Source organism: Gopherus flavomarginatus, chromosome 1, assembly GCF_025201925.1.
Source record: "Gopherus flavomarginatus isolate rGopFla2 chromosome 1, rGopFla2.mat.asm, whole genome shotgun sequence".
Lineage (NCBI taxonomy): Eukaryota > Metazoa > Chordata > Testudines > Testudinidae > Gopherus > Gopherus flavomarginatus.
The window spans coordinates 116,846,715-116,860,034 of NC_066617.1; the positions used below are offsets into that span (position 1 = coordinate 116,846,715).

The following is a 13,320-nucleotide window of genomic DNA, read 5'->3' on the forward strand; positions in this document are numbered from 1 at the left end:
GGGGACTACTTCCCCTCTTTGACATCATGGCAGACACTGTAGCCCCAAACAAACCTCCCTTCTCCCAAGGAACAACTACAGACTACTTCCCCTGCAGCCCCTTTCTGTTCTCAGCTTTATCCTTTTATACAAGCCCAACTTGCTCCCTCCCAGGTGAACTTCACCTTCCATTAGGCATTATTGATTCCAGGCTGTGCTCCAGGTGCAGCATAAGAGGTTAATTGACTGAATTTAATCTGCTGTGTCTTGTGTGGGGTGGACACCACATCACACCTTGATAAACCTAGTTTGCTGTAATTTATGTAGTACTTTTCTGTCCATTTTCCTTTTTCCCTGTAAGCTTTTTGTGCTTTATTGATCACAAAGGTACATGTACAAGCTACAAAGAATACAAAGTTAACTCGGTCTTTCCCAGTACTTAGCATTTTGCATCTAGAGAGTTGATAGAGAGTAGCTTGGTCATTGAACAGAGCTGCAGAGAACCACAAAAAACTTGTGTGTCATCCTGATGATGTGCTGGCATGTATATGTCATGGATCTGTCACAGTAAATAATTAGTTGTGTCATATATTGACATTCATTCATGACAGTATTATGTAACATTGGCATGGTTTTCCCCTTGGTGCTGGGATAGGCGAGGAACTCCTTCCTCTCCTCTGGCTGCTGAAAAGGAAGTTTTGCTCCTCGTTGTCTTGACTGCCAGGAGGGGAAGGTGTGTGTTGCCGCTTTTTACCTTTACCTGACCTGGCTGCTGAGACAGGAGGAAGAGGATGTGTGTTGCTCCCTTTCTATTTTAGTCATGCATTCCTTCAACAGGAGGGAAGTCACACTAGGGCAGGAATCCCCAACCCACATTTCGGCTAGTGCTCCACTGCCGCAGTGGTTCTTCGGCTGGCGCCCGCCAGCCAAAAAGATTGGGGATCGCTGCACTAGGGCTTGCCACACCACCAGTTCATTTATGTCAGTGCTTTTGGAACTGTATTGAATATACAGAGCAACATAGTATGCTTTTGTGATGGTGCTTTTCTTTATACAGGATTTTGATCAGACCCAGAGGTTCAGAGTTGTGTGCCAGCACATCAAGAACTGAATGAGTTATATGAGCTTTGAGTTGACTATCCTGCTAAGACCTCCAGGGTAATCACTTGCATTTCCTCTCAAAGATTCTCACTACCTTTTCATCTGCAGAGGGCTAACTCACTGAAGAGAGAAGTCTTTATGTTCAGTAAAATCTAAAGACACTGTCAAGTACTGTAGGTTCCAATTTTTATCTACTCTTAAATTTGAGCTTTCTAATAACAATATGTTAAAAACTACAGCATCTTCTTCATGGAAACTGAAAGTATTGAATGTTGAAAATATTAAAGGCATTACAAAAATAGTCTTACATTTATTTTGAGATCATGTGAGACACTTGCAGTGGGCTCTTTCAAGCTTGAGTGAGGTTTCAAGTGAATTCAGGATCTGAAACTAGGCTTAGCTTTTCAGTGGCCAATATTAGATGGATTTATAAATAATATGTTCCCTTCCTTTCCCAAGGAATTGCAGTGATTTAAAGAATGCAGGCAGAGAACTGGATGAGAAACAGTGGTAAAACTCAGTTTGAGGGAAGTGAGTATGTCCTATTTAAAATGTTGTAGAAGAACAGCTATGCCCACCTGAAGAACCACCTTATAGTTCATACCAGCAGGGCACTGTTCCATTGGTATCAAAAACAGAAAAGCAGCTTATTAGCCCGCCGATAAAAGAACTCTATAGAGAATAATGTACTGGGACGGAGAGCATGTAAAATTTCCTGCTTCTTAATTTACTGCTACACTGCATACACCTCTGCCTCGATATAACATGTCCTTAGGAGCCAAAAAATCTTAATGTGTTATAGGTGAAACCGTGTTTATATTGAACTTGCTTTGATCTACCGGAGTGCGCAGCCCCACCCCACCAGAGCACTGCTTTACCACGTTATATCCAAATTCATGTTATATCGGGTGGCATTATATCAAGGTAACGGTGTATTCTTTTTTTTCAATTAAGTAATGCAGAATACTTAATTGTAATTGTAAGCAGTAATTCATAAACATATTGCTGATCTCTTATTTGTAAAGCATTTAGCTCTCTTCTTTCTTCCTAGGAAACATACTTCGACTACGTTTGCTAGTTACTGACCCTTCCATTGGGTACGGCATAACTCCGTTGTCCTCACCTATGAATCTGAAATGACATGAATTCCATAAGTGCTGCTTCTATTGGCATCAACATTTTTCTCTTTTACAATTACCGTATTTGAACCACTTAAAAATAGCTTTCAGTTTCTCAGCTCAGATGTTGATTGCATCTGTGGTAAATCATTCATGCTGAATTTGGGAAGATGTTTTATACTGGAATAGGTGGCAATGTTTTCCGGGGGTACAGCTTTGCCTGGGACGTGATCCTACATTAATCAGATTATAAAAATTCAAGTCTCGGAAGTTTGTTGTGGTGACTTCTTTTTAGTTAGGGTTATGAATAGCCTAAGACTAATTCTGTGGCAGTACAGGAAACCACTCTGCTGTTCTAATGCATGTGGTGATTCAGAGGAAGCTGCTTCTCTTGCCTTCCTGGTGGGAGGAAAGTGAGGAAAGCGAGGTCAGAGTGGGTACATGTAAAATATGGATGTTACGCCTACCATGCTCTGTGTTTTGAAATGGGATGAGTATAGTTTCCCTAATAAAGAGAAGTTCAATTCTGGTGTATAGACTGGCTGCCGTAGGTATTTGCACTGAGCTTAGTGGAGCACTTTTCAATTGTTTGATGCAAATTCTCTTGCTATCAGTGCAGCCCCATTGGTATTGCAATGGTAAAAATTAGGACAATGTGAGTGCATGATATTTTTTCTTACAATTTAATCTGTATGGATGAGTTGGATAAACTGTAGTAGTTTGGCTGCCTGACTTCCCCCTCATTCACCTAACATGCTTGCTGTTGCTCTTCTGAGTTTTAAAGTGTGACATTTTTGTCTGGAATGCAGCTTGGAGAAGTGACGCTGGCAATTTGTTTCAAAGAAGATTGAAAGCTAGAAGTGCATTACAATTCCAGGTTGTGGTGTGCTCAGGGCATAAGTTTTCTTCCATTTTGCAAGTAAATGCATGGATAGAAATTCAGATTGCCACATACACTTTACCTTACAGCACACAACAAATAATCATCCTTGTTCAGGAATACAACCGTGTGAGAGATCCAGAACCATCATTATAACTTAAGTACTATTTTCTGCTGAACTGAAACAGTAACTGTCAAGTAGTATAAAATTACAAATAGAAGAAAAGGTCAAATAAACCTCAAAAGCTTGAGACAACTCCCTTTGGGGGCGGGGGGAGAGACCCCAAGTAACGGGGCTTGGAGTGTTTGAACTTTCTGGGTATGTCTACACTACAGGATTATTCCGATTTTACATAAACCGGTTTTGTAAAACAGATTGTATAAAGTCAAGTGCACGTGGCCATACAAAGCACAATAATTCGGCGGTGTGCGTCCATGTACCAAGGCTAGCGTCGATTTCTGGAGCGTTGCACTGTGGGTAGCTATCCCGTAGCTATCCCATAGTTCCCGCAGTCTTCCCCGCCCATTGGAATTCTGGGTTGAGATCCCAATGCATGATGGTGCAAAAACAATGTCGCGGGTGATTCTGGGTAAATGTCGTCACTCAATCCTTCCTCCGTGAAAGCAACAGCAGACAATCATTTTGCACCCTTTTTCCCTGCATTGTCCTGGCAGACGCCATAGCATTGCAACCATGGAGCCTGTTTTGCCTTTTGTCACTGTCACCGTATGTGTACTAGATGCCGCTGACAGAGGCGGTACTGCTGTGCTACACAGCAGCATTCATTTGCCTTTGCAAGGTAGCAGAGACGGTTATCAGTCGTTCTGTACTGTCTGCTGTGCCATTGTAAATTGGTGATGAGATGACGGTTATCAGTCATTCTGTACCGTCTGCTGCTGTCATGGGTGCTCCAGGCTAGCCTTGCTGAGGTCGGCCAGGGACGCAAAGACAAAAATGGGAATGACTCCCCGGGTCATTCCCTCCTTTATGTTTTATCTAAAAATAGATTCAGTCCTGCCTAGAATATGGGGCAAGTGTACTAGAGAGCCAGTGCATCAGAGAACTAGAGAGCACAGCCACTCCGTGTCAGATCTCACAGAAATGATGAGCTGCATGCCATTCTGGGGGATGCCCCTGCAGCAACCCCATCCATTGCTTCCCTTCTCCCCCAGTCCTCTTGGGCTACCCTGGCAGTGTCCCCCCATTTGTGTGATGAAGTAATAAAGAATGCAGGAATAAGGAACACTTGAGTTTTTAGTGAGATAAAATGAGGGGGAGGCAGCCTCCAGCTGCTATGATAGTCCAGGCAGGACATTAAACGGTGTGGGGGAGAGGAGCCCAGCCTCTCGCTGCTATAATAGTCCAGGCTGTACAGAATCTTTTCTTTAGACATGAAAAGGGGGGCTGATGGAGCTCAGCCCCCAGTTGCTATGATGAAGACGGTTACCAGCCGTTCTGTACCATCTGCCGGGAATAACCGGGAGTCATTCCTATTTTTACCCAGGCGCCCCTGGCCGACCTCACCTGAGGCCAGCCTGGAGCACTCACGGGATAATGACGAGGGCGGCTATCAGTCCTTTTGTACTGTACCGTCTGCCACCGGGGAGGGGAGGGGAGAGGATGCTGCTGTTCATTGCCACAGCACCCCGTCTACCAGCAGCATGCAGTAGACATAGGGTGACATTGAAAAAAGTCAAGAAACGATTTTTTCCCCTTTTCTTTCACAGAGGAGAAGAGGGAGGTAAATTGACGAGATATACCCTGAACCACCCTGGACAATGTGTTTGACCCTACAGGCGTTGGGAGCTCAGCCAAGAATGCAAATTCTTTTCAGAGACTGTGGGATAGCTGGAGTCCTCAGTCCCGCCTCTCTTCCTCCATGAGTGTCCATTTGATTCTTTGGCTTTCCATTACGCTTGTCACACAGCACTGTGCTGTGGACTCTGTATCATAGCCTGGAGATTTTCTTCAAATGCTTTGGCATTTCGTCTTCTGTAACAGAGCTGAGATAGAACAGATTTGTCTCCCCATACAGCGATCAGATCCAGCATCTCCTGTACGGTCCATGCTGGAGCTCTTTTTGGATTTGGGACTGCATCGCCACCCGTGCTGATCAGAGCTCCACGCTGGGCAAACAGGAAATGCAACTCAAAAGTTTGCAGGGCTTTTCCTGTCTCCCTGGCCAGTGCATCCAAGTTCAGATCGCTTTCCAGAGCGGTCACAATGGTGCACTGTGGGATACCGCCCGGAGGCTAATACTGTCGATTTGCGGCCACACTAACCCTAATCCGACATGGCAATAGTGATTTCAGCGCTACTCCTCTCGTCGAGGAGGAGTACAGAAACCGGTTTAAACAGTGCTTTATATCGATATTAAGGGCCTCGTTGTGTGGATGGGTACAGGGTTAGATCGGTTTAACGCTGCTAAATGCAGTTTAAATGCGTAGTGTAGACCAGGCCTCACATAGTGAGGAAAGTAGTACCGAAATAGTTGTTTACAGTCCCACAGACTGCCTTCATACATCAGTCCCTACAACAGTAGCTGTTAAAACCACAAAGATAGACTAAATTCATGTGTTTATGAAGTAGCAAATACCGTATCACTTCCTCCCTGTTCCCTTTTTCAACAAACAAATTACTGGAGGAATCCTACATTCTCCTTGATTACATCTCCTATGCATTATACATCTTCCTGTGAAATTCACTTTCTGTATTTTACTTTCAAATATAAGGTCCCTTCCCAGAGTGGCTTATTTGAATTTTATTTAGATTATAAACTGCTGGGCTATTTTGCTTCCTGTACAACAGCAGCCAAGAGATGACTGTCATGAAATCTGTCCTTTCTAGTGCTTACGCTATGGCTACCACTGGTTGCATCTGTGCTGTTTTTGGAAATTGCTGTAACGTAGGCACTTATTTTTCTAGTGTCAAAGAAGGCCTCAGAATTCAATTCAGTTGGCCTGTTCAAAGGCAAACTGAATTGTGTCAGTCTCTTTGCCTTTCCCAAGAAAAGAGGATAGTTTTGTGGTTGTTTCAGATTTGTCAGTCAGACATCGTTTCTGTTTTTGCATCTCCTACGAACTTCCTGTATTGCCTGGATATTATTTCATTCAGTGCCTTGTTTTTTTTCTCTGTAAATGGGAATAATGCTTACCAACTCACAAAGCAGGTTCATCTACACAGCAAAACAAACAAACAAAAAAAAAACACCCCAAAACCCCATGGACGCAAGTCTCAGAGCCTGGGTCAACTAACTTGGATTCATGGTGCTCACGCTATGGGGCTAAAATAACATAGACATTCTCACTTGGGCTGGAGCCTGGACTCTGAGATGTACGCACCTCACTGGATTTCAGAGCCCAGAACATCTACACTGCTATTTTTAGCCCCATAGCGGGAGCCCTACAAGCCTGAATCAGTTGAACGAGACTCTGAGACTCTACCTCTGTGTATGGAGGGAGTGAGATGGTGGTGGTTGCACTGTAATAGAGCGAATTGTTCTGCAGTCATACATTGACATCTTTTTAATAATAATGATTCTTGAGGGATGGGAAACAAAATATATAACCAATTTTTAAAAATAATCTGATATTGCTCCTTCATGATCTACCACAGTGTTTCCTCCCTCACTCTATTAAAAGGTCAGCACTAGTAACCAGTGTCTCTTTATTCCTTGTTTGTTTGCTGATGTCCAAGGGAATTGCTCTAATTCTTGGACCTTTGATGCTGAAGTGAGATGAACTAAGAATAACAAAGTAGCGAAGTATTCATTTATACTTTTCAGTACACTGATTTTTCCTAGTAATACTCTTCCATTCTGAACATTGACTTGCACAGATGGGTGGAGATAGGGGAATTACGTGCAAGAGAATCTTTCTCCATCATTCAGGACCTTAAAATTTGCAGCTCAATATCTCTCTCCCTCCACCCCCAAAGTTGGGGAAATTATAGTTATCTACTGTCAAAAATGTTCAGTTTTGTCAGCTGTTGTATATTCCTTCTGACTGATTGGTCAAGAGGTTCAAGCAGCCCATGTGTTTCCAGTTTTTCACTAAGGAAGGGAATTAATTCACTGACTTAGTTTTCTGTTTCTAGCACATGCAGATGACGATCCAGGCTCTCCAGGATGAGCTTCGGATCCAGCGGGACCTGAACCAGCTGTTCCAGCAGGACAGCAGCAGTAGAGCCAGTGAACCGTTTGTTGCAGAGCTGACAGAGGAGAACTTCCAACGGCTTCATGCAGAGCATGAGCGCCAGGCCAAGGAACTTTTCCTGCTGCGCAAAACCTTAGAAGAGATGGAATTGCGCATTGAGACTCAGAAGCAGACCTTAAATGCCCGTGATGAGTCCATCAAAAAGCTGCTGGAGATGTTGCAGAGTAAAGGACTGTCTTCAAAAGCCACAGAGGAGGATCATGAGCGGACAAGACGGTTGGCTGAAGCAGAGATGCATGTCCACCACCTGGAGAGCCTGCTGGAACAGAAGGAGAAGGAAAACAATATGCTGAGAGAGGTGAGTGACCCAGACGTTAATTAATCTAAAAAGTAATTCATTCCATGAGCAATCTTCCTGTCCCTCCTTCCTAGTGTTAATCTCTGCTGATTCATGCTTGTATGGCTTCCATTCCTTTTCTGATGTTCACCCTTTCACCACTTTGGGAACAGCATTTCCCATGATGGATAGGCTGTAGATTAAAAAATAATCTGATGGAGTTTGTCTCCTAAATTAAAACCTCTCATTTGTTTTTGTCTCCCCTCCCCTCCTCCAGCTCCTGTTTGCCTTTACTCCCCACATGTGGAAGTTCACTATCGTGGGAATGTAATGTTCATTCAGCCTCTTTTTTTTTTTAATTGAGAGCAAACATCTACCTGTATTTAGGAAAGCGCTGAGAGACATCTTGGCAGCATTAATGGATGATCACTCTGCAGTTTCCATGGAAACAGTTGACTTGCTGTGTAGGGTTTTTGTGATAAAAAACATTAGCTGCCTCAGATGCACAGCCAAAAAAGATTATTTAAAAGAACACTGTTGCAAAAATTTATAACAAAACAATACTTAGATATGTATTTTATATTGTGGACATATGATGTCAAGCATTCTTAAGTACAAATCACCCACAACCAGTTAAAATGAAATGTAGGCTATTAATCCTACAAACAGTGCTTATCTGTCTTAGAGAAATGCATGAAAATCAGCAATGTGCATCCCTCGGTCTTCAGCCAGTGTCATTAAATTTCTTGTCACTGTATTTCCTCTATTACCTGTAGATAATGTAATGATTAACTCTGAAAATGCTGGCGTTTTCCTGTCGATACATGGATTCAACAAAGGCAAAGTTTTCCAAAAAGTTGATTGCACATAAAAATTTGGTAACTGAACATAGATATAACTAGGTTCATAATTATCCAGTTTACACACACAGATCAGTCACATCATTGCACAGGCCTTTTGTTCTAGTATGTTTTTTGAAAATCTGGCTTATTTGTCTGTCTACACACAGGGCCCAAACCTGATCCTTTGGAAACAGGAGGGAACAGGATCATTCACAAAGTTTCTGAAATGGGCATTCTGCAGCAACCGAAGGGTTGCATACCTCCTTGTTATACATTGTCCATCTCCTGTCCATTTACATTTGTGCTCTTACAGATTTCTATATATAAGGAAGGTAGAATCCAGAGAATTTCCTGGCCAGATTTAGAACAGTAAGCTCTTGAATGCCTGGAGTGAAGATATTATATTTTCAGACTTTCTCCATTCAGAATTCTTGTCTTTTTAGTAAATATTGATACTGTTTTACCCACTCCAGGCTTTTATTTCTGCAGAAGCTAAAATGGCTTTGTGATGGGGGTAGACTAGGCCCAGAGACCCCCTCTTGGAGGCTTCAGAATCCTGCCACACTTATCTCAGGAAAGGAGCAGTGGAGAAGTCCTCCAAGTGGGCTAGAGTGGCTGCAGGGAAAGCAGCCGGTCGTGGCCCAGGAGAGCTATATAAAAAGAGCTGCAGGACAGAGCAGGAGTCAGTTGCTGCCTGGAGCTGGTGGAGAGAGGGCTGTGTTCCTGGTTGGCTGAAGGAGCAGCAGGATCACAGACAGCTCATTATGGGCAGGGACCAGAGGAGCAAAGCAGGAGCTTGTGGCTGGCTGCTGATATTGAGTAAGTACTGAGCCCAGGGAGGGCCACAAAAGACAGTGTTTCCACAAGGAAACCCTGGGGATATGGACCCATACCAGGGCTGGGACAAGTTTAAGACTGTATACCCCAGAAGGGGTTTCTTTTGTTTCACATAGAGACAGTGTGTGAGACTTGGCCGGAGGGCTGAGTCACTGAAAAACTGCCTGAGAAACCACTGATAGGTCACCATAAGCTGAAAGACTGCAGACCTATCCAACCAGAAGGGGGCGCTTGTGAGAGGTGGGTGTGATGCCATTACAGGCTTCCATTTATTCCCTCTCTAAGCACCAGCATCAATAGTGAGAAGTCAGGAGGAAGATGTACCTATTTACAGAGAGAGAGATTTTGCTGCAGAGCAGCAGGTGTTGGAAGTGAGACAGGAGATAAGGAGTCTTCGTAGTGTAGTTGAATAGCTGGAAGTCTTATATCTTGGGTTATTTAATCCCTAGGCTTCTCAGGAAAGGATTTCTTGTGGAGAAGAGAGAGAGGACTGTGTGGTCAGTCTTATTCTGTATCTTAGGCAATCAACACTTGGAACTTTGCTTTTTGATGCCGATCCAATTCTGAAGCATCGAGGAGGGACTGGCAAGATATTTCATAATATATTACTCAAGTTATTGTCTCATTGCCTTCTCTGGTACATAGAATTGACGCATTTAGAAAAAATAATTCCATTTAAACTAGTGTAAATGGTGGCTTCTTTATTATTTGAAGTTCTTCTTTGAGTGATGTCCCTGTGGGTGCCCCACTGTAGGTGCGACAGCCCCCTCGCACCTGGGATTGGAGATCTTTAGTAGCAGTGCCCATTGGACTGCACATGTACTCCTCCATGTCTTGTGCCGTGAGCAGCATCTATAGATATTGCTTTGCTGTGCAGTCCAACCACCCCAACGTTCCTGGACTAAATATTGGAAAAGCTGATATGGGTTTCAGTCAATACAGAATTGGAATATAACTAATACCAGTCAATGTGGTGTAGCCTTTTATTTTATTTAAAGTGAATTTAGTAATGTTGTATTACACCATTGTGGGTTCGGCTCTAGTGGCTACAGTTTCAAGCTCAACAGAGTGAAACTCACCTCTGCAACATTCTTCAGATTTAGAGCCTCTAGGAACACACACAGACCAAGGATATGGACAACATATACATTTACAAGTACAAGGTCTAGTCCGTTTTACAAGTTTTATTAAAGTTACAGTTAAGGTTATGATTATAGGATTTCCATATGCTTGGATAAAGACCTATGCACAAGTAACAAATATCGTCATACTCACATCCTTCACAGTATTGTTAGGGTGTGATGGATGCCTTGCCAATTGATCATCAATAGAGGGATGGTTCCTGATGGAGTTTCCCCATAGGAGATTAATTTTACCCAATCTGGGAGCCCTCTTTTATCTTGCGATTCTGACTACACATACGCTATGTGCATGTGCATGAAAGTGTCCACTCTTTTTCCTTATTTGTATTGTGTCCCCCAAGAATATTGGGGCATCCTGTTTTTTAATAATCTGTTTATAGTTCCTTTTATTCTCATTAGCAGTGATGCACGACCTTTATCATGTGGCTAAGGCACATATTAGAAAAAATGTGCCTCTAGGTCATATTGTGATCTAAAATTAATTTTATGACTAATTTTTTGCAATACCATCCATTGGTAAATTTTTTTCCATAACCTTCTGGCATCGGGTTATTTTTTGGTTACTTACTTACGTCAAGCATTTCTTATGCTTAAATCATAGTATGGCTAGGGTTACCAGATAGCAACTGTGAAAAAATGGGACAGGGGGTGGGGGGCAATAGGCATCTGCATAAGAAAAAGTTCAAAAAAATGGGACTGTCCTTTTAAAAACAGGACATCTGGTCACCCTAAGTATGCCTAAGCTAAAATATTACAGGCCTCAGCCTGTAGGTCTTGAGTTTCAGCCCTACCAGCTAATACATTGGGCTCTACCAAATTCATGGTCCATTTCGGTTAATTTCATGGCCAGAGGGTTTTTAAATAGTCAGTTTCATGATTTCAGATGTTTACATCGGTGTGGATTTGATTTAAATCAATTTGATTTAAATCACTAGTCAGGAAGACTCAATTTAAACATTGATTTCTACATAACAGTGCATTCTTGTTGGTTGTTATAAACTTAATGTATATTCTTCACAACTCAGAGACAGATGTAGGTTTCATTTTTTAGAAGGTACACACTATATATTATAAGTGATTTATTTTGAAAACTTTTCAGATTAATTTTACAGCTATATCAAAAATGAATGATTGTTTGGTTATTTCATTTACCAAAGGTAATTGAAGCAGATAGTTTACCTCCCAATGACGTCATAAATATCTCCAGTTCAACAGGTTAATCATTAATATTTAGAGGATATTCTTGCCATGCTGTATTAAGAGGAGAACATCAACAAACAGACATTTAAATTGTTTTATTTAACTAAAACAACAATGTTATGTGTTCTGGATTTTTTTCTTCAACAGCAAATCTATAATATTTTAACAAAACAAGCATATGAATTTTTGAATGTAATTAAACAGTCAAGTTTTTTAAAACCAGGTTTGTTTTTGTTAAAAATTATTTTTAACTAAAATAGTTAAATGAAATGCTTAAAAAACAAAAAAACACCAAACCACCAAAATTAAATCAACTGTGTTAGTCTGGTCAACATGAGAAATTTAAAATATTGGCTTCTGCAGCTAACTGAGTCATCTTCACCTTCATTTTCCTGTTTGTTCATAATCTGGAAAAGAAAAATAAGCTTTCCTGCTTTTTCAGGTCCCAAACGATTTCACAGTTGGGAATGAATTAGTCCAAAGGAAGAAAATATTCTTTCTACACCAGCAGAAGAAGCTACTGCTGTTAAAAGTGAGATTATCACTTCAACAGTCTCTGAATCCAAGTGCTTAAGTGACTTCCGCCAGTTCACTGGTGTAACTTTCTTTAAAACATCATCAGCAAATGTCTATTTCTTGAACAGTTCACTCTTAGCTCTGAAGTTTATTATAGTTGGCATTATGGAGGGATGTTTGCTGGATGTCCATGTCATAGCCAACTCCTCTTCTTCGGCAGTTAAGGTTTGACCCTGGTACTAAGAATTGAGAATATTTGCAAGAAAGTGAGCTGGAGATAGTGCTTGTCCCATTTTTTTTTTTAATGCTTGTAATTTAACTGTCATTGAATATTTCTCTTTTTAAGATCTCACTCGTGTCGTTCCAAATTTCAATAGTGTCAGCAATAAAACAGCTATTTCTCTGCATTTTGTTCAAGGCTACAGAAATAGGCTTCAGGGTACTCAGCCTGTGTTCAACATTTCTCTTACGCCCTATGTTGAGAACTTTGGCTGTGACAGTGCCATCTATTTTTTCATGATTTTGTTCACAAACTGTCATCAGATTAGGGCAGTTCTTGATATAGTGCTCAAAACAGTCCACTACTGAGTTCCATCGCACATCTTGTGGGAGAGTTAGCTTGGTTCCTCCCATTTTTTTCGGAGTAGCTGCTGCGCAGTGGTGGTTGTGGAAGTATTTTGCAATTTCAACAACATTAGCCTTTATTTCTGGAATACTGAAGTCTTTGGCTAGGAGGTGCATCAAATGAGTGCTGCAACTCTGTTATTAGCTTGGGATACTCTTTGCCCTCTTGTAAATCTCTTCTCATCTTGGATACATTTGCCCCTTTGTCTATGACCAAGCTGTTTACAAGACAATTGAATTTTTTTTCACAGTTTGTTACAAGAAGTAGCAATAAAAGCTGTAAGTATTCTCCTATGTGCATTTCCTGATGTATCAATTGTTTCTGTAAGGAAGACATTCCCTTCTTCTGTTGTCATACAAGCACATACAACAGGATCATTATGGACATTGCTCCACCCATCAAAACTCAGGTTAATAATTTCACTCTCTAGACCTTTTGCACACTGCTCAATTTCTCTTTCATACACTTTATTCAGCAATTTGCCAGTGACATCTGCTCTGTTGGGTAGACTGTATCCTGGTCTTAATGACTGAACCATGTTAATGAAGTGTGGGTTCTCACAGGGCTGCCCAGATGATTCAGGTGGTC

The 13,320-nt window shown here is 41.7% G+C and overlaps 1 protein-coding gene across 13 annotated transcripts in view; it reads left to right on the forward strand.

The window, feature by feature from the left end:
• Positions 1 to 13,320, forward strand: part of ERC1 (ELKS/RAB6-interacting/CAST family member 1) — a 604,755-nt gene that overhangs the window by 116,077 nt on the left and 475,358 nt on the right. For all 13 annotated transcript variants that reach the window (XM_050918047.1, XM_050918052.1, XM_050918028.1 and 10 more), the window contains exon 3: positions 7,175 to 7,591. In XM_050918047.1, the coding sequence (XP_050774004.1) occupies positions 7,175 to 7,591 (417 nt within the window). The remainder of the gene's footprint in view (positions 1 to 7,174; positions 7,592 to 13,320) is intronic.